The sequence below is a fragment of the Aquarana catesbeiana genome, linkage group LG06, assembly GCF_042186555.1.
Source record: "Aquarana catesbeiana isolate 2022-GZ linkage group LG06, ASM4218655v1, whole genome shotgun sequence".
Classification (NCBI taxonomy): domain Eukaryota; kingdom Metazoa; phylum Chordata; class Amphibia; order Anura; family Ranidae; genus Aquarana; species Aquarana catesbeiana.
The window spans coordinates 36,524,296-36,551,605 of record NC_133329.1 but is presented as its reverse complement, the minus strand read 5'-3'; the positions used below and the strand labels follow the sequence as shown (position 1 = coordinate 36,551,605).

At 43.6% G+C, this 27,310-nt stretch overlaps 2 protein-coding genes across 7 annotated transcripts in view; one reads left to right on the top strand and one right to left on the bottom strand.

The window, feature by feature from the left end:
- Positions 1–27,310, top strand: part of LOC141148310 (guanylate-binding protein 1-like) — a 1,084,899-nt gene that overhangs the window by 23,506 nt on the left and 1,034,083 nt on the right. The window lies entirely within an intron of this gene.
- Positions 17,248–27,310, bottom strand: part of LOC141148311 (guanylate-binding protein 1-like) — a 109,469-nt gene continuing 99,406 nt past the window's right edge. For all 6 annotated transcript variants that reach the window (XM_073635628.1, XM_073635622.1, XM_073635624.1 and 3 more), the window contains one exon: positions 17,248–18,243. In XM_073635628.1, the coding sequence (XP_073491729.1) occupies positions 18,148–18,243 (96 nt within the window). In that variant the 3' untranslated portion in view covers positions 17,248–18,147. The remainder of the gene's footprint in view (positions 18,244–27,310) is intronic.

Here is a 27,310-nt window from a genome sequence, read left to right as displayed (position 1 = left end):
TACATTTAGCTGCTTCTCCTGAGTATGGGAATACCACATGTGTGGGACTTTTTGGGAGCCTAGCCGAGTACAGGGCCCCGAAAACCAAGCACCGCCTTCAGGATTTCTAAGGGCATAAATTTTTGATTTCACTCCTCACTACCTATCACAGTTTTGAAGGCCATAAAATGCCAAGATGGCACAACCCCCCCCCCCCAAATGACCCCATTTTGGAAAGTAGACACCCCAAGCTATTTGCTGAGAGGCATGTTGAGTCCATGGAATATTTTAAATTTTGACACAAGTTGCCGGAAAGTGACAATTTTTTTTTTTTGCACAAAGTTGTCACTAAATGATATATTGCTCAAACATGCCATGGGCATAAGTGGAATTACACCCCAAAATACATTCTGCTGCTTCTCCTGAGTACGGGGATACCACATGTGTGGCACTTTTTGGGAGCCTAGCTTCATATGGGGCCCCGAAATCCAATCACCACCTTCAGGATTTCTAAGGGCGTAAATTTTTGATTTTACTCCTCACTACCTATCACAGTTTCGAAGGCCATAAAATGCCAAGATAGCACAAAACCCCCCAAAATTACCCCATTTTGGAAAGTAGACACCCCAAGCTATTTGCTGAGAGGCATGGTGAGTATTTTGCAGCTCTTATTTGTTTTTGAAAATGAAGAAAGACAAGAAACATGTATTTTTTTTCTTTTTTCAATTTTCAAAATTTTGTGACAAAAAGTGAGGTCTGCAAAATACTCACTATACCTCTCAGCAAATAGCTTTGGGTATCTATTTTCCAAAATGGGGTCATTTTGGGGGGTTTGTGCCATCTGGGCATTCCATGGCCTCCGAAACTGTGATAGGCAGTGAAGAGTGAAATCAAAAATTTACGCCCTTAGAAAGTGTGAAGGCGGTGCTTGGTTTTCGGGGTCCCGTACGCGGCCAGGCTCCCAAAAAGTCTCACACATGTGGTATCTCCCTACTCAGGAGAAGCAACAGAATTTATTTTGGGGTGTAATTTCACATATTCCCATGGCATGTTTGAGCAATATATCATTTAGTGACAACTTTGTGCAAAAAAAAAAAAATTGTCTTTTTCCCGCAACTTGTGTCACAATATAAAATATTCCATGGACTCGACACGCCTCTCACCAAATAGCTTGGGGTGTCTACTTTCCAAAATTGGGTCATTTGGGGGGGGTTTGAAATGTCCTGGCATTTTATGCACAACATTTAGAAGCTTATGTCACACATCACCCACTCTTCTAACCACTTGAAGACAAAGCCCTTTCTGACACTTTTTGTTTACATGAAAAAATATATTTTGTTTGCAAGAAAATTACTTTGAACCCCAAACATTATATATTTTTTTAAAGCAAATGCCCTACAGATTAGGGTGTTTCATTTTTTTTTTTCACACAGTATTTGCGCACTGATTTTTCAAACGCATTTTTTTGGGAAAAAACACACTTTTTAAAATTTTAATGCACTAAAACACACTATATTGCCCAAATATTTGATGAAATAAAAAAGATTATCTTAGGCCGAGTACATGGATACCAAACATGACATGCTTTAAAATTGGGCACAAACGTGCAGTGGCGACAAACTAAATACATTTTTAAAAGCCTTTAAAAGCCTTTACAGGTTACCACTTTAGATTTACAGAGGAGGTCTACTGCTAAAATTACTGCCCTCGATCTGACCTTCGCGGTGATACCTCACATGCATGGTGCAATTGCTGTTTACATTTGACGCCAGACCGACGCTTGCGTTCGCCTTTGCGCAAGAGCAGGGGGGGACAGGGGTGCTTTTTTTTTTTTTTTTTCTTTCTTTTTTTTTTGCTTTTTTACCTTATTTTTAAACTGTTCCTTTCATTTTTATTTTTTTTTTAATCATTTTTATTGTTATCTCAGGTAATGTAAATATCCCCTTATGATAGGACTAGGTAGTGACAGGTACTTTTTTTTGAAAAAATTGGGGTCTATTAGACCCTAGATCTCTCCTCTGCCCTCAAAGCATCTGACCACACCAAGATCGGTGTGATAAAATGCTTTCCCAATTTCCCAATGGCACTGTTTACATCTGGCGAAATCTAAGTCATGAAATGCTCGTAGCTTCTGGTTTCTTAGGCCATAGAGATGTTTGGAGCCATTCTGGTCTCTGATCAGCTCTATGGTCAGCTGGCTGAATCACCGGATGCATTTTCAGGTTCCCTGTTGGGACAGGAGAGCCAGAGAAAAACATGGAAGACGGTGGGGGGGGGCATTCCCTACCACTGCTTGTAAAAGCAGTCTAGAGGCTTATTAGCCACTAGGATTGCTTTTACATGAAAGCCGACCGCTGGCTGAAAAGAATGATACCAAGATGATACCTAAACCTGCAGGCATAATTCTGGTATAACCACTTAAAGTCCAGCAACATACCAGTACGTTGCTGGTCCTTATTGGGCATATATTGTAAACTTTTTTTTCATGCAGCCTGTGGGCTGAACGAAAAAAAGATATTGATCGGTGGGTATGCCCACCATTAGAATACCTCCCTTCATCCACCCACTTGTAATGATGGGCATACATGCACTGTATATATATATGCTGAAGCATGGGGGCATCCTCCTGCAAAAGTTAGGAGCAAATCGCTCCTCCGCCTTCTGCTGCCCCCACGCTTCGGCATATATACTGAAGTATGTAACTGTGGTGGTGAAATCACCTCCGACAGCGCTGGAGTCACGGCTTTATGTATCGTGGGAGCAAACGCTGTTGCTGTCAAGATAAATAAATCCGCGCTGCAACTGAATGGCGTACCTGCTAAGCAAATGATGGTTAACAAAAAAACAAAGTAACATTACAGTATAACAGTAATACTTACCATACCTGCAAATCAAATACAAAAAAAAACATAGTAAAAAATAAAACATTTAATGCAACCTGTGCCTACCTAAAATATATATATGCCGAAGCATGGGGGCATCCTCCCGCAAAAGGCAGAAGCAAATCGCTCCTCCACCCACTGCTGCCCCCACGTTTCGGCATATATGCTGAAGTATGTAACTGTGGTGGTGAAATCACCTCCGACAACGCTGGAGTCACGGCTTTATGTATCGTGGGAGCAAACGCTGTTGCTGTCAAGATAAATAAATCCGCTCTGCAGCTGAATGGCGTACCTGAAAACAAAAAAGTGGTTAACAATAAAAAAACAAAGTATAAAAAAATTGCATACCTATAAAGCAAACATGATAAAAACATAACAATAAAACATTGCAGTATAGAATACAATAAAAAAGAGCAGAACAATAGAGAGAGAATAGAGAGAGAACAATAAAAAAACAACTATTTTTGTTTTTTTTATTATATATATTTTTTTGTGTTTTTTTTCTTTTTTTTTACTTTTTTTTTTTTTTACACTTTTTTTTGTAACTTTAACTTTTTTAACTGGTACCAGGTTTGGGTCTCTCAAAATGCGATGGCATCTTGGCAGACCCTGTGAAAGTGTGTCCTAGTCCATGCAGTGCTGTACCCTACGCTAAAACTCAACTAATGTATGGTAGCGTTCAAAACATTCACCAGTGCAAAGACCAGGATTGTCAGGACAGAAGGGACAATAATACTGGGTGTCACGCCTAAATCCGCGCTTGCTGCAGACACGACATCTTTTTTGGGGGGTTCGTTGGGTAGGGGTACTTGGGAGGACATATAGAAAATGCCTCTCATGCAGCCGGCTTACTGCATTTGGTTGGGGATGGTGAGGTGGACCACCGTCCGGATACAGAAGGGCTCTGACGATCTCTTCCTGGAATTTAAGGAAGGATCCAGTCTGTCCTGAAGCTCTGTATAGCACATAAGCATTCAGCAAAGCCAATTGTAATAAATAAACATACACTTTTTTGTACCAGCGTCTGGCCTTACGGGCAACTAGGTACGGCGCCAACAACTGGTCGTTGAGGTCCACCCCTCCCATATTTTGGTTATATTCGTGGACACAGAGGCGTTTCTCCACAACACCAGTCGCCGTAGTAATTTGGACCGTTGTGTCTGCATGAAGGGAGGTAAGAACGAAAACATTCTTATTGTCCCTCCACTTCATAGCGAGCAAGTTATTACACTGCAAGCAGGCTCTCTCCCCCAGCCTAAGACGGGAATATACAAGCCGCTGGGGAAAGCCCCAGCGATTAGGTCGCACGGTGACACATGCTCCAATCTGATGATCAAAAAGGTGGCTAAAAAGTGGCACGCTCGTGTAATAATTGTCCACGTACAAGTGGTACCCCTTTCCGAATAAGGGTGACACCAAGTCCCACACTATCTTGCCAGAGCTTCCTATGTAGTCAGGGCAGTTTGTCGGCTCTACATGACTATCTTTGCCCTCGTAAACCATAAAACTACATGTATAGCCTGTGGCCCTGTCACAGAGCTTATAAATCTTGACCCCGTATCTGGCACGCTTGCTGGGAAGGTACTGTTTGAATGACAAGCGGCCAGAAAATTTAATCAGGGACTCATCAATGCAGACAACTTGATGGGGAGTAAACAAGTCTGCAAAACGTTGGTTGAAGTGGTTTACGAGGGGCCGAATTTTGTAGGGCCGATCGTATTCAGGGTCTCCACGAGGACGACAGAGTTCATTGTCGTTGAAGTGCATGAACCGCAAAATCTGCTCGTATCGTTCCCTGGCCATGGAGGCAGAGAACACAGGCATACGGTAAATTGGGTCAGTGGACCAATATGACCGCAACTCACTCTTTTTTTTATGCCCATGTTGAGGGAAAGGCCCAGAAAGAGCCTAAATTCAGAAACCATAATTGGTTTCCAATCTCTGGCAAGGGAGGACTGGGGAATAGTGGCGATGTGTTGACCAGCGTACAAATTGCTTTGGTCCACAATAGATCTATAGAGATCTTCGTCGAAAAACAGCGAATAAAAATCCAGTGGCATAAAATCAACTGTTTCCACCTGAATTCTGGGTTGGCCAGTGAATGGGGGAAGTACGGGTGCTGCAGAAGTGGTGGGTTACCAATTCGGATTGGCGAATGCAGCAGGAAGGGCACTATGGGCACGACAGGCCTGTGTTCATCTTCTTGGTGGCAGTGGTATACTACTTGTGCTTGCCACCTCGCCAGCTTGAACTGCACTTATGGGACTTGCCACGAACCAAGTGTTACTGCAGTGCTGGATGTATGACCAGGGTGTACTAGGCCGCTGGTGCTTGCCAGTTCACCAGAAGGAATAGCGGCACTAGTACTTCTCTGCTCCATACGAAGGACCTGCGGTTCTTGCACTTCAAGGACAGAAGAAGAAGATTGGGGTCTGGTATGCCTGACCTTAGCAGGGACCACAACTCCGTCGTCAGAGCTATCTGTCATGGAGCCGCTGTCCTCTACAGGATCGTATTCTGAGCCTGAATCTGACAGATGAGTGACTTCATCTTCACTATCTGTCATGCTCAGAAACGTGTAGGCCTCTTCACTAGTGTACCTTCGATTTGCCATTTTGGGCTCTAAATTTAGGGGTACACTAGTGAGACTCACAGGCAAAAAAGCTCCTGACTTTTAGCGACTAGTACTTCTCTGCTCCATACGAAGGATGCTACCAAAAAACTGTTAGCGATTGCAGGGATCAGGCCTGACTCTGTGAACGCTGCAGTTATGTGTGCTTAGTGTTTTGTAAGTGACAGTTATCAATCGATACTGCACTTGGGTGGGCTGGGCTGGGCCGAGGAGCAAAATGCAGGTGCTAGCAGGTATCTGGGCTGATCCTGCTAACACTGCATTTTTGGGAACCCTAAACTGCTGAGGACGCTAGTTTGGATCTGATCGGATCAGATATTGATCCATTCAGATACTATAGCACTAAGGGAGGTGTATGCTGCGTACGGAGGGTGTTAGAGGTACTGGCACTAACCTGACGCTGCCTGGGGTGACACAGACCTTATCTGATCCTAAAAACGTAACTTATATCACCGCCAGGCAATTAGGGGGTTAAACCTTTATGAGGTAATAAACGGCGGGTGCCCTAAAACTATAATAAACTATAAAAAAACAAACTAACTAACCAGCGTCACCCGTAACACTTATACGGTGATCGCTGGTGAAAGGGTTAACTAGGGGGCAATCAGGGGGTTAAAATCTTTAGTAAGTAGTATATGAGGGTCCCTAACGCTATAAAACACTGACGGCGAACCTATATACTTACCTCCCTAACTAGCGTCACCTGTGTCACTAATACAGCGATCAGAAAAATGATTGCTTAGCGACACTGGTGACGGGGGGTGATCAAGGGGTTAACCTTTATTAGGGGGGGTTAGGGGGGTACCCTGGACCTAAAGGGGGGTACCCTGGACCTAAAGGGGGGTACCCTAGACCTAAAGGGGGCTAACCCTAACTGCCCTAACACTTATAACTGTCACAAACTGACACCAATGCAAAAAAAAACTGCTATTGGTGTCAGTGTGACAGGGGGTACAGGGGGGTGATTGGGGGTGACTGGGGGGGTGAAAAGTGTGCCTAGCGTGTTCTAATGAAAGTGTAGTGTTGGTGCACTTACTTGATGTCTTCCTTACTCGGCGCCGGAACGAATAGACCGGCTCGAGGAGGGATGACATCACTTCCTCTCCCTCTGTTTACATTACAGAGGCAGAGGAAGGATTTTCATTCGCCGGGAGCGATCGGGAGGGGGTGGCCACGAATGGATGGCCTCCCCCTCACCTCTCATCGCCCGCGAACAAATGCTGGCCGCCTCTGGCACCGGGGGGGGGGGCAGTCGGACCCCCCACCTGCGGGAGGCAGATCACGTACGTGATTTTGCCTGCCCGTGCCATTTAGCCGCAGTATATCTGCGTGAGGCGGTCGGCAAGTGGTTAAACATTCAGAAATGTCATCACCCTACATTAATCACCTGAATGAGCAGAGATGAGCACAATGAACATGTACAGCTGCTACTTCGTGGGTCCCGCTGACTTGATGTCTGCGGGGATACCCACGATCGTCTCACGGATCGGGAGCGGTGATCGGGAGCGGTGATCACTGTTGTGTCACACACAGCCCCTCCCCCCACAGTTAGAATCACTCCCTAGGACACACTTAACCACTACAGCGCCACCTAGTGTTAACCCCTTCACTGCCAGTCACATTTACACAGTAATCAATGCATTTTTAATTGCACTGATCGCTGTATAAATGTGAATGGTCCCAAAATCGCGCCAAAAGTGTCTGATCTGTCCGCCATAATGTCGCAGTCATGATAAAAATCGCTGATCGCCGCCATTACTAGTAGAAAAAAAATATCAATAAAAATGCCATAAAACTATCTCCTATTTTGTAAACAATATAACTTTTGCGCAAACCAATCAATAAACTCTTATTGCGATTTTTTTTACCAAAAAATATGTAGATGAATATGTATCGGCCTAAACTGAGGAAAAAAAATATTTTTTTTATATTTTTTGGGGATATTTATTATAGCAAAAAGTAAAAAATATCGCTTTTTTTCAAAATTGTCGCATTTTTTTGTTTATAGCGCAAAAAATAAAAACTGCAGAGGTGATCTAATACCACCAAAGGAAAGCTCTATTTGTGGGAAAAAAGGATGTCAATTTTGTTTGGGAGTCACGTCGCAGCAGCGCGCAATTGTCATTTAAAGCGATGCAGTGCCGAATTGCAAAAAGTGCTCTGGTCTTTGGGCAGCCAAATGCTCCGGGGCTGAAGTGGTTAAATAAAGGACAAAAACTGCCTACTGTATTTTTTTACATTACACTTTTTTTGGTGAATGAGTAGAGGTCCTATTGGGGGGGGGGGGTGCTGGGATCTGGGGCCCCCTTGGTAAAGGGAGCTTCTAGATTTCGATAAGCCACCCCCACCTGTAGATTAAGTGGTTAATAGGTGTTATGTACCATCTTGACAGACATTTAGAATTTGTTTCTATCGTGGTATGCGGGGCTTTTTTTCCCAAGGAATAGGTGCAGGAACTCCCACCTTCTGAGTCACCCTTTGTTTCTGCCCCGTACTTACCTCTGAGCACCGTCCCTTGGATCCACCTATCTACCTACCTACCTGTATACCTGAGAATACAGAACCAAGTATAATTTTGTGCTGCTTTGCACGGAATCTTTTAATGGTAACAAGAAAGACAGTAAAATAGATCCCCTGTTGTGAACAATAGACCCCACCCTAGCAACAGTAGACCCCCCAGAAACAATAGACCTCCCTCAGCAACAGCAGATCCCCCTATGCAACCATTGACCCCCCCAGCAACAATTTCTCCCCACAACAAAATAACACCCCAGCAGCAACAACAGATCTCCCATCAGCCAGCAACAATAGACCCTCCACCAGCCAGCAACAATAAACCACTCCCTCAACAGTAGATCCCTCTCAGCAACAATTGCCCGTCCAAAAGCAACAATAGACCTACCCAGAAACAATAGACCCTCCAGCACATCCCAGCACTCCTTTCCATTACATACATTCATTGCTGGAGGTGCCGGAACTGCATCCCCCCCCCCCCGCGTTCCAGCTGAAAAAGAGCCCTGGTGGTATGTGTATATATATATATGGGCGTGGCCCTATGACCGAGACAGATATGGATCACATAAACACGCGACAAGACTTACAACATAAATAGACCTCAAGTGTGCTTTGGTCGTCTGGTCGGTATGCCAAGAAAAGGGGGCATAGCCATGATAAGTAATAGGTGATTATGGAGAAGGATGTGCTGAGAAGTGCCCTGAAAAAGGGATGGGAGGGAGGCAGGGAGGGAGGGAGGGAGGAAGGGTATCGCGCACTGGAACCGACAAGGAGCATGGGCGAGTGGGCTGCTTAAATACCCTCCGGGCTCCTCCCATAAATTCAGTCCACCATACTAGCCTTATATATATATTTACACATAAATTCAGGCCACCATACTGGTCTTCTATATATATATATATATATATATATATATATATATATATATACGCACTTTGATTGACAATTGCGCAGTCATACAACACTGTACCCAAATTAAATTTTTATAATTTTTTTCCCTACAAACAGATCACCTCTGTGTTTTTTTTTTTTTTTTGTAAAAAAAATGTAAAAAGACCAAATTAAAAAAAAAATGATATTTTTTTATATTTTGTTAGAAAATTTTGCAAACAGGTAATTTTTCTCTTTCATTGATGTACACTGATGAGGCTGCACTGATGGGCACCAATAGGCTGCATTGATGGGCACCAATGGGCTGCATTGATGGGTACTGATAAGGCGGCACTGGTGGGCACTGATAGGTGGCACTGATAGGCGGCACTGGTGTGCACTGAGAGGTGACACTGAGAGGTGGCACTGATGGGTGACACTGAAGGGCATTGATAGTTGGCACTGGTGGGCACTGAGAAGTGGCACTAATAGGTGGCACTGATAGCTGGCAGTGATGGGTGGCAATAATGGGCACTGATCGGCACTGGTAGGTTACACTGATAGGCAGCACTGCTAGGTGGCATTGATGAGGCACTGATTTGCACCACTGGTGGGCATTGATAGGTGGCTCTGGTGGGCACTATGGGCACTGGCAGGTGGTACTGCTTCGCACAGATGAGGCAGATGTGCCTTTTCCTCTTTGGGACCGATGTCCCTTGCACATAAGCCGGTGATCAGCTTTTTTTTTCTCCTCATGCTGTCAACGTGAGGAGAAAAAAAAACGATTACCGAGCTTTTGTTTACATCACGTGATCAGCTGTCATTGGCTGACAGCTTATCATGTGGTAAGGGACCAGGATCGGCCCCTCACTCAGATCTGTGATCACCCGAGCGGGGAGCGTGCAAAGGGGGGGACGTCATACGACTGCCTCCCGGAAATTTAGGTCCGCACTGTGGCCGTCATTCATTCGGCTATAGCGCGGACGCCAAGTGGTTAAATAACAAACGGACGGAGCTCTTCTGTCTTCTATCAGCACAACTGCAGTCAGCTTTATAAACTAATCTGCTGTGGATGGGGGGAGGGGGGCTTTTCCTGTAAATGAGAGATTTCCCGGAACAAAGGAATGTTACTTTCACTTTCAATCTCTGTTTGTAGGTTGGCAGATCCTTGTTAAAGGGATACTAAAGGTTCGTTTATTTTTTAAACAAATAACAAACATGTCATACTTACCTCCACTGTGTAGTTCATTTTGCACAGAGTGGCCCCGATCCTCCTCTTCTGGGGGCCCTCGGCTCTTGCGGCTCCTCCCCGTATTAGAGTTGCCTTGCGGGCGCGCTCCCTGTCATACAGTCTGCGTCCATAGACATTGAGTGTTTGACTAGGCCCTGCCCCCCGGCACCTGCGTCATTGGATATGATTGACAGCAGCGGAAGCCAATGGCTGCGCTGCTATCAATCTATCCAATCAAAACTGGGATTCCATGGAGAGAAGGACGGCGGGGACGCACCCATGGAAATTGTTGGCTCAGGTAAGTAAAACGGGGAGGGGGGGTCTGGGGGGCCAGACACTGCAAGGTGTTTTTTCACCTTAAGGCATAGGATGCCTTAAGGTGAAAAAACATGAAGGTTTACAACCCCTTTAAATAAGGACATGTGTGTTCCAATCCATTTTTTTGGTGCATTTTCTATGCATTTTACAGCGTTCCAGTACAGTCCAGTGCAGGAAAAAATGCAGCATGTTCCACTTTTTTTCCTGGAACTGGAACTGCAAGCACTGGTGTGAACTATGCCATTGAAATCCATATAAACCGTGATGTTTGAACACTCAGGATGGAGCTTTAAACTTCTGTTCAGTAAATATGATAAGGGGGGGCCACTTACCGGGTGAGGTGGATCTCGGTAAATATGATAAGGGGGACTGCTTACCGGATAAGGTGGATCTCGGTAAATATGATAAGGGGGGCCACTTACCGGATAAGGTGGAACTCAGTAAATATGATAAGGGGGGCCTCTTACCGCATAAGGTGGATCTCGGTAAATATGATAAGGCGGATCTCAGATTATAGAGATAAAACTCGCTCAGCAAAAGATACAGTAAAACCTTGGATTGCGAGCATAATTCGATTCCAGAAACATGCTTGTAATCCAAAGCACTTGTATATCAAAGCAAATTTCCCCATAAGAAATAATGGAAACTCAAATGATTCGTTCCACAACCATTTATTCATAAGTCCTTCAGTTTATAGTCCATATAAAAAGATTATAGCAATGTGACCAGGTTGTGTAACCATAAAATGTCCATCCACAAATGGAAGCCTCCACAAGGGGATTAGAAGTGAAATCCAGCAGGAGCTTCAGAGTATAAAAGAGAAGAGAGGCGCCTCTAAGTGTAGCAATATGGTTACATTTAATGAAGGTACAACATTTAGCAACTCACATGGGTGATGATTAAAACAGACACATCTAAGTATGCAGGCATCCGGGGGAAAGATGTCCACATAGACCATCCCCCACACCACCGGCTCTCACTGCTGTCAGTCTACAATAGTGACCGAGAAGACTACCCTGCAGAAGAGCGATTTGAAAGCGAGGCTTGAACCGCTCATGAAGCACAGCGTGAAAGGGATGACTTAGATGGAGGTGCGGAGGATGGTCTATGTGGACAGCTTAACCCCGGATGCCTCCATACTTAGATGTGTCTGTTTTAATCATCAACCATGTGAGTTGCTAAATGTTGTACCTTCATTAAATGTAACCATATTGCTACACTTAGAGGCTCCTCTCTTCTCTTTTATACTCAGTTGTGACACTACTCTTATATCAAGACATCGCTTGAATATCAAGTCAAAATGTATTTAAAAATTTTGCTTGTCTTGCAAAACGCTCTCAAACCAAGTTACTCTCAAACCAAGGTTTTACTGTAAATACTATGATACTATTGAAAACCATATAGCCTACTTTTTATGCATTTTGGATGCAGAAAAAAAAGCCCTGCACTGCGTGTGCTGTGGTGTTTTTTAATTAAACAGCAATGTAACCATTATGGGACACTTTGTAATAGTTATAACACAAAACCTTATGGTCCGATTGATCATAACTCTGATCATGCTCATCAAAAAGGAAGGGAAGGGTTAAATACTCTATAGGTGACAATTTAAAAGCCTGTACAGGACATCCGTTTACAATAAACCATCATTTATATTTCTAGAATTATTGTTCTCACTCTGACATTTGTTGAGACACCTAACGTGTGAAGCAATCAATGAACCTGAATCTACAGGTGGGGGCGGCTTATCGGAATCTAGAAGCCTCCTTTACCAAGAGGGGCCCCCAGATCCCAGCACCCCTCCATAGGACCTCTACTCATTCACCAAAAAAAGTGTAATGTAAAAAAATACAGTTGGCAGTTTTTGTCCTTTATTTAATAAACAAAAATAAAAAATGTCCTCTGGTGTAGATCCATTGCCAATCACGATGCCCGCCACCACCGCTGACCCAAAGTACCCCCCATGTTGAGGGCATTTGACCTAGTATGGTTCAGGAGGTGGGGGGGGGTCACTTGTCCCCTACCTTTCCTGCCTGCCTGCATGCTTAGATAGGAATCTGGTATGGATTTTGGGGGGGGACCTCACGCCATTTAAAATTGTGTGGGGGTTCCCCGCAATATTCATACCAGACACAAAGGACATGGATTGGAGGGAAGCTGATACCATTTATTTTTTCCTTATTTTTTAATTCCCGGCAATTCTTTTTTTTTTACATTCAGCTGTCATAAGTTCTGAAGGATGCAGCTGCCGCCTGCTCTTTAAAAACCACGACAGTTACTGGCTGTTAAGGATGCCAGTGGCCGCCCGCTCTTTAAAGTGATTGTAAAGCTTTGTTTTTTTTTTTAAATAACAAACATGTCATGCTTACCTCCACTGCGGCTCTATCAGCTCCTCCCCACATTGTATAACCCCCTAGGAGAAGCGCTCTCCTGGGGGGGTTTCCTTGTGTCCATAGACGCCGAATGTAGGACTCGGCCCCGCCCCCCTGGCACCCACATCATTGGATTTGATTGACAGCAGCGGGAGCCAATGGCTGTGCTGCTATCAATCTATCCATTGCAGAGCCGAGAACCCCGGGGGAGAGACTGCGTGTCTTTGCCGAGGGATCGAAGAGGGTCAGGTGGGGGGGCTGGGAGGGCCAGTCACTGCCAGAAGTTTTTTCAACTTAATGCATAGGATGCAATTAGACATGTGCAATTCGTTTAGTTTCGAATTAGTTTTTTAACAAATTCTGACAAATTCGTTAATTCCGAATTTCCGAATTTTTCAATTTCCGAAACTTCCGAAATTTCCTAATTTCCAAAATTTTGAATTTACGAATTTCCGAAATTATGAATTTCGAATTTCCGAATTACGAATTCCTCAATTTTGAATTTCCGAAATTACGAATTTCTGAATTTTCGAATTTACGAAAATTCAATATTTCGGATATTTGAAATTTCAAAATTTCTTTTTTTTTTTTTTTTTGGTTCAATAGTTTTTTTATTGTTTATGATAAAACAGTAGTTAACACTGTAAGCATTGTATGTCGAGATACATTTGTAGTAAGTATTAAATACATACAAAGACAGGTTTCGATAATTATTGATGAAACAAACAGAAACTTCCTTGTGAAAATTCGTACAACTTAAAGGTCGGTGATAGGGATGAGCTTCGAGTTCGAGTCGAACTTGTGTTCAACTCGAAAATCGGCTGTTCGCCATTTTGCCGAACAGCGAACAATTTGGGGTGTTCGCAGCAAATTCGAAAGCTGCGGAACACGCTTTAAAAGTCTATGGGAGAAATCAAAAGTGCTAATTTTAAAGGCTTATATGCATGTATTGTCATAAAAGGTGTTTGGGGACCTGGGTACTGCCCCAGGGGACATGTATCAATGCAAAAAAAAGTTTTAAAAACTGACGTTTTTTCGGCAGCAGTGATTTTAATAATTCTTGAAGTGAAACAATAAAAGTGTAATATTCCTTTAAATTTCATACCTGGGGGGTGTCCATAGTATGCCTGTAAAGGGGCGCATGTTTCCCGTGTTTAGAACAGTCTGACAGCAAAATGACATTTCAAAGGAAAAAAGTCATTTAAAACTACTCACGGCTATTAATGAATTGCCGGTCCGACAATACACATAACACACCCTTCAGGTCTGGTATGGATATTAAGGGGAACCCCGCGCCAATTTTTTTTTCAAAAATGATGTAGGGGTCCCCCTCAAAATTCATAACAGTCCCTTCAGGTCTGGTATGGATTTTAAGGGGAACCCCGCGCCAAAATTTTAAAAAAATTTGGCGTGGGGTCCCCCCAAAAATCCATACCAGACCCTTATCCAAGCACGCAACCTGGCAGGCCGCAGGAAAAGAGGGGGGGATGATAGAGTGCCCCCCCGAACCATACTAGGCCACATGCCCTCAACATTGGAAGGGTGCTTTGGGGTCCCCCCAAAGCACCTTGTCCCCATGTTGATGAGGACAAGGGCCTCATCCCCACAACCCTTGGCCGGTGGTTGTGGGGGTCTGCGGGCGGGGGGGCTTATCGGAATCTGGAAGCCCCCTTTAACAAGGGGACGCCTAGATCCCGGCCCCCCACTGTGTGAAATGGTAAGGGGGTACAAAAGTACCCCTACCATTTCACAAAAAAACTGTCAAAAATGTTAAAAATGACAAGAGATAGTTTATGACAATTCCTTTATTTAAATGCTTCTTCTTTCCATCTTCTTTCTTCTATCTTCTTTCTTCTATCTTCTTTCTTCTATTTTCTTTCTTCTATCTTCTTTCTTCTATCTTCTTTCTTCTATCTTCTTTCTTCTATCTTCCTTCGGTTTCTTCCTCCATCTCCTTCTTCTTCTGGTTCTTCTGGTTCTTCTGGTACCTCCTCCGGTGTTCTCGTCCAGCATCTTCCTCCGCGGCATCTTCTCCCCTTCTTCGTTCTCGGGCCACTCCGCATCCATGATGGGAGGCTCCCGCTGTGTGATGCTTCTCGTCTTCTGATGGTTCTTAAATAATGGAGGGTGGGGCCACCCGGTGACATCATAGGTGGGCGGGGTCACCGGGTGGCCCCGCCCTCTGTTATTTAAGAAGTGTCAGAAGACGAGAAGCGTCACACAGTGGGAGCCTCCCATCATGGATGCGAAGCGGCCCGAGGAGAAGAAGACGCCGCGGAGGAAGATGCCGGACGAGAACACCGGAAGAAGAACCAGAAGAAGAAGATGGAGGAAGAAACCGAAGGAAGATAGAAGAAAGAAGATGGAAAGAAGAAGCATTTAAATAAAGGAATTGTCAAAAACTGTCTCTTGTCATTTTAACATTTTTGACAGTTTCTTTGTGAAATGGTAGGGGTACTTTTGTACCCCCTTACCATTTCACATGGGGGGGGCGGGATCTGGGGTCCCCTTGTTAAAGGGGGCTTACAGATTCCAATAAGCCCCCCTGCCCGCAGACCCCCACAACCACCAGCCAAGGGTTGTGGGGATGAGGGACCCCAAAGCACCCTCCCAATGTTGAGGGCATGTGGCCTGGTATGGTTCAGGAGGGGGGGGCGCTCTATCGTCCCTCCTCTTTTCCTGCGGCCTGCCAGGTTGCGTGCTCGAATAAGGGTCTGGTATGGATTTTTGGGGGGACCCCACGCCAATTTTTTTTTTATTTTGGTGCGGGGTTCCTCTTAAAATCCATATCAGACCTGAAAGGTCTGGTGTCAATTTTGAGGGGATCACTACATCATTTTTTTTTTTTTTGGCACAGAGTTCCCCTTAATATCCATACAAGACCTGAAGGGCCTGGTATGGAATTTAGGGGGACCCCCACGCCAGTTTTTTTTTACATTTTGGTTCGGGGTTCCCCTGTGGGGAAATCCCATGCAGTTTTTATCAATGAACTTTTATGTCTATTGTCGGACCGGCAATTCATTAATAGCCACGAGTAGTTTTGAGTTACTTTTTTTCCTTTGAAATGTCATTTTGCTGTCAGACTGTTCTAAATACGGGAAACATGCGCCCCTTTACAGGCATACTATAGACACCCCCCAGGTACAAAATTTAAAGGAATATTACACTTTTATTGTTTGACTTTAAGCATTATTAAAATCACTGCCCCGGAAAAAACGGCCGTTTTTAGAACTTTGCACTTTTCATTTCGAACTTTCGACTCCCATAGACTTCAATGGGGTTCTAACTTTTGTGCAAAATTTTGGTCTGTTCGCAAGTTCTGGTGTGAACCGAACCGGGGGGGGTGTTCGGCTCATCTCTATTCGGTGATAACTGGGAAACATGGTCCTTCAGATTTTGAGGTTGTTCCTTCTCCAAGAACCCCTAATGGGACCTCTTTTGTTGAATATTTGAAATTTCATACATTTAAAAATACTAAAATTTGAAGAATAAGAATGAAATCTGAAAATTCAAAATAATGAAAATCTGAAGATTTGAAAATCTGAAAATCTGAAATAATAACGAATAATAAATATTAAATTATAGGTATTGGAATTTCCTTTCAAATTTGGCTGTTAGTGAACGTAATGAGTACGAATTTATCCGAAGTTATGAATTATATGAAATAACGAATGCGGAACAGCCAAATTTGAAAGGAAATTCCAATACCTATAATTTAATAGTTGGTTATTATTTCGAATTTTACTAATTTTCTTTCTTTTTTTCAGATTTTCAAAATCTGAATTTTTTAAATTTCCAAATTTCCGAAAAAAGTAAAAGAACGAATGAAGCGAAAACAAAAAAAAACAATGTTTTTGTCAGTGCACATGTCTAGATGCAATAAGGTAAAAAAACGTGAGGGTTTACAACCCCTTTATTTAAAAGGGTTTTACTACTGGAAATAAATATACCGGCTACCGCCAGCCGTTAAATTATCGCATGTTTTCACCACTAAAATACTGCATGACTTCACAAAATAACTCATGTGGTATTTTAGTAGCATTTTTTTGTGAATGCCAAAGCAACTTTTTGAAAATTGCTGAGCAGTATTTTACCACATTTTTTAAGGTGCTCGATGTCGAATTGTGAATGGAGTCCAGTGTGACAATAAATATCCCCTCCTTAACCCAAGTGTGTCAGAGAGTGTGGTGCTACTTACAGAGTTGTGGGCTCTGGGAAAAGGCGACCCAAGAAAGCAACGGCTCCTTCAGGGGTAAGTGCTACACAATATATCACCGCCCAGCCACACCCTGAATGTTGAATCTTTCACGTCAGAAGAAGAAACTGAGATCAAGAAAATACAGAGCCGTTCTTGATGATAATGATGACTGATCAATGTATCTTTGAGAATAAAGAAATATTGGGACTTTTCATATATACAGAATATCATATATATAATAACAGTACAATGAATGACTATTTGAAAACCATTTATTTTTATGATACACATTTAATACAGTATTAAAACACATAAAAAAGGAAGGAAGTGATAAATGCTTCCACAGACAATGTGAACTAACAATCAATACTTATCATGGTCAATCCTTCTACAGAAAACTACCCTCAGAGGAACACCACCGCACAGCACAATTGGAATGTTCAAATACCGTGTTTCCCCGAAAATAAGACCGGGTCTTATACTAATTCTGGCTAAAAAAAAACGCATTAGGCCTTTTTTTCAGGGGATTATTTTTTATGTACAATAATCTACTTCTTTTTTTTTTACAGGAATAATTTTTTTTTTTAAGTTCCTGTGTCCCCTTTCTTTTCCCCCTCTCTCCCCTTCCCTCCCTGTCAGCTCAGGAGTCAGCATCCCTGTAATCCGAAAAATAAACTCCAGTTAAAGTCCTTGTAAAATCATGTAATATGCTCTTTAAAAAGATTATATAATGTCCAGCGTGTGTCTTTATGTAAAATGATTTTAGAAAATACCTTATTTACAGCGCCACTGCGCGCTCACGTGACCTGCCGGAGCTCCTCTTCCACAGAGGGAGGGGCCACTGACGTCAGCCAGGAGGAGAGCTCACACACACTAGACATTATGTAAACCTTTGACAGCGCGGAGTTCATGATATTACAAGGACTTTAACTAGGGCTTATTTTCGGGGTTGGATTTATAATGCAGCCATCCTAGAAAATTAAAATAGGTATTCGTTTCAGGGAAACACGGTACAGAAAAATCGTCCCCATTTAATGGATGCCAATAAAAATGATGAGGTTCAAAATGTTTCATGAATCTCTAACTAGTGATAACTGTGACTATCACAGTGATATCGTAATCAGTAGTTGCTTCCAAAAAGCAACAACTGCAAACTATGAGATGGTGCAGGACTCATCCCGGGTTTGGAGTTGTCTGTTGTATGCCTCAACTGCATCCAAACGTCCCTGCATCCTGTACAACTCCCGATCCTGTAGGCACAGAAACAATCAGTACATAGATTAGTTAAGATGTATGAACGGTGAATAAACCTAAAGATCTATCTACTCCAAGTACAGATGAATTATTTTCTCATATTTCAGTTTATCATTTTTGTGCAACCATTTCTTATTATGAAGAATAAAGTAATTACAATCAAATACAACGTTTACAGTGGGGCAAAAAAGTATTTAGTCAGACACCAATTGTGCAAGTTCTCCCACTTAAAAAGATGAGAGAGGCCTGTAATTGTCATCATAGGTATACCTCAACTATGAGAGACAAAATGTGGAAACAAATCCAGACAATCACATTTGTCTGATTTTTGAAAGAATGTATTTGCAAATTATGGTGGAAAATAAGTATTTGGTCAATATCAAAAGTTCATCTCAATACTTTGTTATATATCCTTTGTTTTTTTTCCAAATAATTTTCTTTTATTGAAGAAAAATAAAGAGCATATACAAGAAAACAATAACAATGGTATAACATTGAAGAATCACAGAGTATTATTATACCGTTGTGTATAAGAATAAACAATCACTTCATCACTGAGTTAGTCGTGATTAGGGAAATAGCCCCACTTGTGTACCCGTGTGGATCCAGAGATGGCGGAGAATATCGATGCTGAGGTTTGGATGGTATGCGATTGGTGTTCGTAAGGGTTGATGGAGTTTGTTTTATGGGAGGAGGACATTGCTGAAAAGGGTAATAGTTAGCGAAAAGAGCACATAGAAATTGGTACTTGTTTTGAGTACCAGTGAATGGGAATGCATTGTTTAGCAGCGTTAATCATATGCATTGTTAGAGATTTGTAGCAGGAAGTGTGTGGTAAGGGTGAGTGATGGAGAAGGAATTGGGCCGCGGTTAAGTCTAGACTGTAAGAGGTAATTTGTGTGGTTATGCGATGAACATCTGACCAGTAGTGTAGTAGGGGGGGGCATGACCACCAAATGTGGAGTAAGGTACCCCTTTCTTGGTGACATCTCCAACAGACCTCAGGGATTTCAGGTTTGAATTTATGTAGGAGTACAGGAGTGCGGTACCACCTGGATTGGATTTTAAATCCGTTTTCCTGGGTGGTAACGTTTGTTGAACCTTTGTGTATGGTCTTGAATATGTTTTCCCAGTTTTCTTCCGTGAGTGATATGGAGACTCCCATTTTTTTTACAGGCTAAGGTTTTTGTTCAGGGGCTTAAGGTAGTGGGCAATTAGTAAATTTGTTCAAGGGGGGATAGATGTTTTTTCAATCTGTGTGGCAATCTGGGCTGCAGTAAGCATCTTGCCTTGGTGGAAAAATTGGTTAGCCCTAATTTGATCTGATGGCCAGTGGTCGTTAAGGAATGATTGGTGCATTCCTGGGGGGAAGTAAGGGTTTAATTTTATTGGAGCCAATGGACCAGGGGTGGAGGATAAGTCAGTTTGTTTACACATCTCATGGATGAATTGTATGGTGGGTCCTATTAGATAGTGAAGGCGTATGTCTGATGGGATATGTTGAGAGGTGATCCACGGAAGTGAATTTAGAGGTAGTTTTGCAAAGGAGGCTTCCAGAGCAATCCAATCTTTAAGGGGGGCGTGGACATTCCAGTCTACTATCCTGGTAAGAAGGGCAGCAGTTTGGTAGTTTTGGAGGTTTGGTAGCCTGACGCCACCCAGGTGTTTTGGGCGACTGAGTTGATTGTAACTAATTCTGTGTGTTCGATCACTCCAGAGGAAGTTGGAGCATAACTGCCTGTAGGTCTTGAAAAAGGAGGGCAGGACATGGATGGGGATCGTTTGTAGTATGTATAGAAGTTTCGGCAGAGCATTCATTTTTAGGATGGCCACTCTGCCGAACTAGGAGAATAAAGGTTTGTTCCAGTTTTTAAGGTCGGAGGTCAATTTGTTTAGAAGGGGAAGATGGTTCTTAGTATAAAGATCTGCTAGTTTGGAGGGGAGTTGTATGCCTAAGTATGTAATTGAATCATTTTTCCATTGGAAGGGGAAGTTCTCTTTACATTGGTCTAATAGGTTTTGTGGGAGTGAGATATTAAGGGCATAGGATTTTAATTGGTTAATTTTAAGGTTGGAGAGAGATTGAAATTGTTTAAATTCTGACAGAATAATTGGTAGGGTAATCAGTGGGTTTGTAAGGAATAGCAGTATATCATCCGTGGATGGGGCGTATTTGTATTCCTTCGTATGCGTATGGGATCCCTGCATCATCTGGGTTGAATCTTATTTTACGGAGAAAAGGTTTGAGGGTTAGCACGAAAAGGATAAGGGACAGAGGGCAACCCTGTCTCGTCCCGTTGCAGGTGGGGAAGGCATTTGACAGAGTGTTGTTGACCCGGACTTTGGCTGAGGGGTTTGCGTATAGTGAGAAAATCAAGCCAATCATGTGAGGACCCATGCCAATGACTTGAAGAACCGCCAACATGTAGTCCCATGACACACTGTCAAATGCCTTCTCCGCATCTAGGGATAGGAAAAAGCCTTTTTGGTTAGTTTGGGTGATCATATGGTGTAAATTGATAGTTTTGATGGTGTTATCCCTGGCTTCACGCCCAGGGATAAATCTCACTTGGTCTTGTGAGACAATGGAGGGAAGGAGTGGTAGTAGTCTGTTCGCTAGAATTTTGGAGAATGACGTCCAAATTCAATAATGATATTGGCCTATAGTTCACCGTTTGGGTGGGATCTTTCCCATCTTTGGGGATGACCACAATGTGTGCCTCCAACATCCCCCGAGTGAGAGGGGCTGTGGGAGAGAGAGAATTGAAGGCTTTCAGAAAGAGTGTTTGAAGGGTTTTCAAGAATGTCTTATAATACACTGCTGAGCGGGATCTTGTTGCAGAGACACTGCGGAATGTTCTCACCATATTAAAAGCTGTTTAACCGGTTCAATACAGGGCATTTTCACCCCATTCCTTCCCAGACCAATTTTTAGTTTTCAGCACTGTCGCACTTTAAATGACAATTGCGCGGTCGTGCGACGTTGTACCCAAACAAAATTTGCGTCCTTTTTTCCCCACAAATAGAGCTTTCTTTTGGTGGTATTTGATCACCTCTGTGGTTTTTATTTTTTGCGATATAAACAAAAGAAGAGTGACAATTTTGAAAAAAACACAATATTTTTTTACTTTTTGCTTTAATAAATATCCCATTTTTAAAAAAAAAAAACAAATTTTTTCCTCAGTTTCGGCCGATACGTATTCTTCTACATATTTTTGGTAAAAAAAATCGCAATAAGGGTATATTGATTGGTTTGCGCAAAGTTATAGCGTCTACAAAATACGGGATAGATTTATGGCATTTTTAGAAAAAAAAAATTTTTTTTTTACTAGTAATAGCGCCGATCGCGATTTTTTTTTGTGACTGCGACATCATGGCGGACACATCGGACACTTTTGACACATTTTTGGGACCATTCACATTTATACAGCGATCAATGCTATAAAATTGCATTGATTACTGTATAAATGTGACAGGCAGTGAAGGGGTTAACCACTAGGGGGCGGGGAGGGGTTAAATGTTTCCTAGGGGAGTGATTATAACTATAGGGAGAGGGGACGTACAAGGGGAGGAGACCGATCGGTGTTCCTCTGTACTGGGAACACAGATCGGTCTCCTCTCAACTGACAGGATGTGGATCTGTGTGTTTACACACACAGATCCACGGTACGGCCCGGTTAACGGGCAATCGTGGGTGCCCAGCGGAGATCGCAGCCGTCGTTCACATGCACCGGGTCCCGAGCAATACGGCGGGCGCGCCCCCTAGACGGCCGGGAAGCCCAGGCCATCATATGACGTCCACCCAGGATGGGAGATCCCATCTGTGGACGTCATATTACTATGGCCGGGTAGAGAAGTGGTTAAAGTGCTTAAAAGCTGATGTAGCTGGACCTCATGGACTGGAACTCCAGTTCTACATGTCCATCTTGGAACAGCTCCAAACCACGCCCCGTTATATATCTTTTGTTGGCAATGACAGAGGTCAAACGTTTTCTATATTTCTTCACAAGGTTGTCACACACTGTTGCTGGTATGTTGGCCCATTCCTCCATGCAGATCTCCTCTAGAGCAGTGATGTTTTGGGGCTGTTGCTGGGAAACACCGACTTTCAACTCCCTCCAAAGGTTTTCTATGGGCTTGAGATCTGGAGACTGGCTAGGCCACTCCAGGACCTTGAAATGCTTCTTAAGAAGCCACTCCTTCATTGCCTGGGCAGTGTGTTTGGGATCATTGTCATGCTGAAAGACCCAGCCATGTTTCATCTTCAATGCCCTTGCTGATGGGAGGAGGTTTGCACTCAAAATCTCACAATACATTAGGGGTGCGCATCTTCACTGGTCTCACGATTCGATTCGATTACGATTATCTGGTCAACGATTCAATTTGATTCGATTCCGCGATGCATCACGATGCATCACGATTACCGACGAGCGAAAACAAACTGAAAAATACTGAACCTCCCCCATCAAATGCAGCCACTGTGGCCGTCAAACGCAGCCACTTGTGCCGCCCAAACGCAGCCATTTGTGCCCATCAAACGCAGCCACCTGTGCCCAAACACAGCCACTTGTGCCCGTCAAATGCAGCCACCTGTGCCCGTCAAACGCAGCCACTTGTGCCCAAAGGCAGCCACTTGTGCCGCCCAAACGCAGCCACTTGTGCCGCCCAAACGCAGCCACCTGTGCCCGTCAAACGCAGCCACCTGTGCCCGTCAAACGCAGCCATCTGTGCCCGTCAAACGCAGCCACTTGTGCCCAAACGCAGTCACTTGTGCCCATCAAACGCAGTCACTTGTGCCCATCAAATGCAGCCACCTGTGCCCAAACGCAGCCACTTGTGCCCATCAAGCGCAGTCACTTGTGCCCGTCAAACGCAGCCACTTGTGCCCAAATGCAGCCACTTGTGCCCAAACGCAGTCACTTGTGCCCATCAAACGCAGTTACTTGTGCCCATCAAACGCAGCCACCTGTGCCCAAACGCAGCCACTTGTGCCCATCAAACGCAGCCACTTGTGCCCGTCAAACGCAGCCACTTGTGCCCGTCAAACGCAGCCACTTGTGCCCGTCAAACGCAGCCACTTGTGCCTGTCAAACGCAGTCACTTGTGCCCAAACGCAGTCACTTGTGCCCATCAAACGCAGTCACTTGTGCCCATCAAACGCAGTCACTTGTGCCCATCAAACGCAGCCACCTGTGCCCGTCAAACGCAGTCACTTGTGCCCATCAAACGCAGCCACCTGTGCCCAAACGCAGCCACTTGTGCCTGTCAAACTCAGCCATCTATGCCCAAACAATGCAGCCATCACTAACCCCCCACAATTACTTTATTTGAATTAATGTTATATTACAATAGATGCTGTGCCCCTGCTGTATGTGCTTTTAAAAAAACAATGTCACCTCATACTGAATTTCTCCAAAGTAGTACGATCATGTGACTCTCGGCTCGTCCCGTCCCGCCCCTCTCCGCTCTCCTCTCCTCTCACCTGTCTCCTGAGTCCTGACGTCAGCGGGGAATTCTCAGTCTCGCCCGCTGACTATAGTTATCGTATCAGAAGAGATGCGGGCGGGACTGAGAAATCCCCGCTGACGTCAGGACTCAGGAGACGGAAGAGGAGAGCGGAGAGGGAAGAGCAGAGTGGAGAGGGGCGGGACGGGCCGGGAGTCACATGATCGTAATACTACGGCAAAATTCGGTATAAAGCGACATTTTTTTTAAAAAAGCACATACAGCGGGGGCACAGCATCTATTGTAATATAACATTAATTAAAATAAAGTCTTTTTAAAAATCCGCTCGGAGTGCTTTCCCGGCAGGGGCGGGGCTAGTAATGACGTCACCGAACATCGATTTTCTGGTCCTTAAGCATCGATGCCGCATCGGGGACACCCGAATCGCGATGCATCGATGCAACGATTAATTTCAGCACCCCTACAATACATGGCCCCATTCATTCTTTCATGTACATGGATCAGTCGTCCTGTTCCCTTTGCAGAGAAACAGCCCAAAAGCATGATGTTGCCACCCCCATGCTTCACAGTATGGTGTTCTTTGGTTGCAACTCAGCATTCTCTCTCCTCCAAACACGACGAGTTGTGTTTCTACCAAACAGTTCTACTTTGGTTTCATCTGACCCTATGACATTCTCCCAATCCTCTTCTGGATCATCCAAATGCTCTCTATTAAACCTCAGATGGGCCCGGACATGTACTGGCTTAAGCAGGGGGACACGTCTGGCACTGCAGGATCTGAGTCCCTGGTGGCGTAGTGTGTTACTGATGGTAGCCTTTGTTACGTCGGTCCTAGCTCTCTGCAAGTCATTCACTATGTCCCCATGTGTGGTTCTGGGATTTTTGCTCACCGTTCTTGTGATCATTTTGACCCCACGGGGTGAGATCTTGCGTGGAGCCCCAGATCGAGGGAGATTATCAGTGGTCTTGTATGTCTTCCATTTTCTAATTATTGCTCCCACAGTTGATTTCTTCACACCAAGCTGCTTGCCTATTGCAGATTCAGTCTTCCCAGCCTGGTGCAGGTCTAAAATTTTGTTTCTGGTGTCCTTCGACAGCTCTTTGGTCTTCACCATAGTGGAGTTTGGAGTGTGACTGTTTGAAGTTGTGAACAGGTGTCTTTTATACTGATAACAAGTTCAAACAGGTGTCATTAATACAGGTAATGAGTGGAGGACAGAGGAGCCTCTTAAAGAAGAAGATACAGGTCTGTGAGAGCCAGAAATCTTGCTTGTTTGTAGGTGATCAAATACTTATTTTCCACCATAATTTGCAAATAAATTCTTTCAAAAATCAGACAATGTGATTGTCTGGATTTGTTTCCACATTTTGTCTCTCATAGTTGAGGTATATCTATGATGACAATTACAGGCCTCTCTCATCTTTTTAAGTGGGAGAACTTGCACAATTGGTGGCTGACTAAATACTTTTTTGCCCCACTGTACATATGGACATTCCATGGTAACAATTGTTTTGCTGTACACACTGGATATAAATCTCAATCTTTATTCTTTGCATGTAAAGATGGCAGAGTACAGGTTCATGCCAGAGGTATTTCTTTCAGCATGGCAGGGTTACTTCTCAATCAACTGCATCATCTGTTGGGTTGCAATTAATCTGTTTCCCTGCAGTCTGATGTATCCCCCCTTCCCTGACATCGGGGGTCTTCTGTAACCTCTTGCCGCCCATGTGATGTATATATGTAGTGGCAAAGAGGATGGACTTTAACACCCACATATGTGTCCATGGGCGGCAGAACTTTCTGTCCTGAGAGAGGGCTCACTGATTTCTTTTTTCAAATTCTTTATTTATATAAGAAAGTAATCAGTGAATACATGGAAACATTGTCACCTCACATTACATCTTATTCCTTATTTTGGGCACAATTAAAAAAATTAATATATCGCCCTATCATTTATACAACTCAATATATATAAATATCATTTCCCTGCAAAATATTTCCATAAACCCCTTTTCTTTCTTCTTTTAGAACTCTCCTTAATTTCATAATACAAAAGAAAGAGGGCTATCACCCTCATTTTGCTCCATGTATTCTGTCTTCCATCCTCTATTTTATCTTTTACAAAAAGAAAAACCCCTACACCCAACTCCCCTCTACTAGAGAGGAAAAAAAATATCCAACTGATGTTTAATACCTTTATATTTTAAAGTATTTGTGAAGGTTTTGGAATTCTAGCTTATGAATTCAGCATTATACAGAAAATAGGGAGGAAAAGCTCCACCTTTTACTTGAGGAATTAGCAGAAAAGGACAAGGAAGTTTCCATTGAAATAAACCCTCAAAAGACAAAAACTGTGGTTGTAACCAACAAAGGACACAAAGATGGAAAAACACTATAACCCAAGGCACTTGGTTCCCTAATTATAAACCACTTCCTCGAGCTGTAAAACAAACATTCAGTATATGATATATATATATATATATATATATATATATATATATATATATATATATATATAAGGCAATAAAATATAAAGTAATTGGGTCACCTCATATCAGGGCTGGGACAAGGGGTGGGCAGGAGGGGAGCTGCCCTGGGCACAGCAGAGCAAGGGGTCAGAGAATGGACACAGGGCATTAGGGCAGCACAGTGGTGTAGTGGGTAGCACTCTCGCCTAGCAGTAACAATGGGTCGCTGGTTTGAATCCCAACTACCTGCCTGGAGTTTGCATGTTCTCCCTGTGCCTGTGTGAGTTTCCTCTGGGTACTCCGGTTTCCTCCTACACTACAAAGACATGCTGGTAGGTTAATTGGCTCCTGTCCAAAATTGGCCCTAGTATATGAATGTGAGTGGGGACCTTGGATTGTAGGGACTGATGTGAGTGTGCGATGTATGTGTGGATCGCTGTGTACATTGAAAGTGCTATATGGGAATAGGAATAGGGATAATTGTAGACACGCACCCACACTCACTCAGGTTGGATGGACTGGTGTCTTTATTCAACCTTGCTAACTATGTAACTATGTAGGGCAGTAAAACCCAAAGATCTTCCTCTTTGAGGATTAGCAGGGAGGAAGTGTTTGTTCCATCTCACTTCTCTCCTCCCCTTTTCTGTGTCCAGGGCAACAGCAGTTGAATCTTGGACATGTTGCCGTGCGGGTCGACCTGAACGCGGCGCATTGGTCCTGGGCACGGACGTATGACGTCATTGCGCGCGCCATATATATATATGTATGCTCCTATTATAGGTCTCCGTTTTTGGACCCCAGTGCACACACATGGACTGTTTCAGCATACAGTTTTGCTGATGCTTCTGGGAATGTGACATCCTGAAAGGTTTTGGATTTTTCCTCTCCCTTTGAAGACCACTAACACAACTAAAGCATTAACAAAATGGATGGAGTGCATGAAGGGATCTGCGTTATGGTGTCAACTTCTCTTTTAATCTTGTGGATACCCATATGTAATTGCAAATAATAAGGATGTAAGTGATAAGCACCCTGATGGGCTATATGTATTATAGACATTATCAGCTGTAAAAGGTATATTGATGTACAAACTGTCCACTGATTACCTTGCATCTCTTATAGATATGA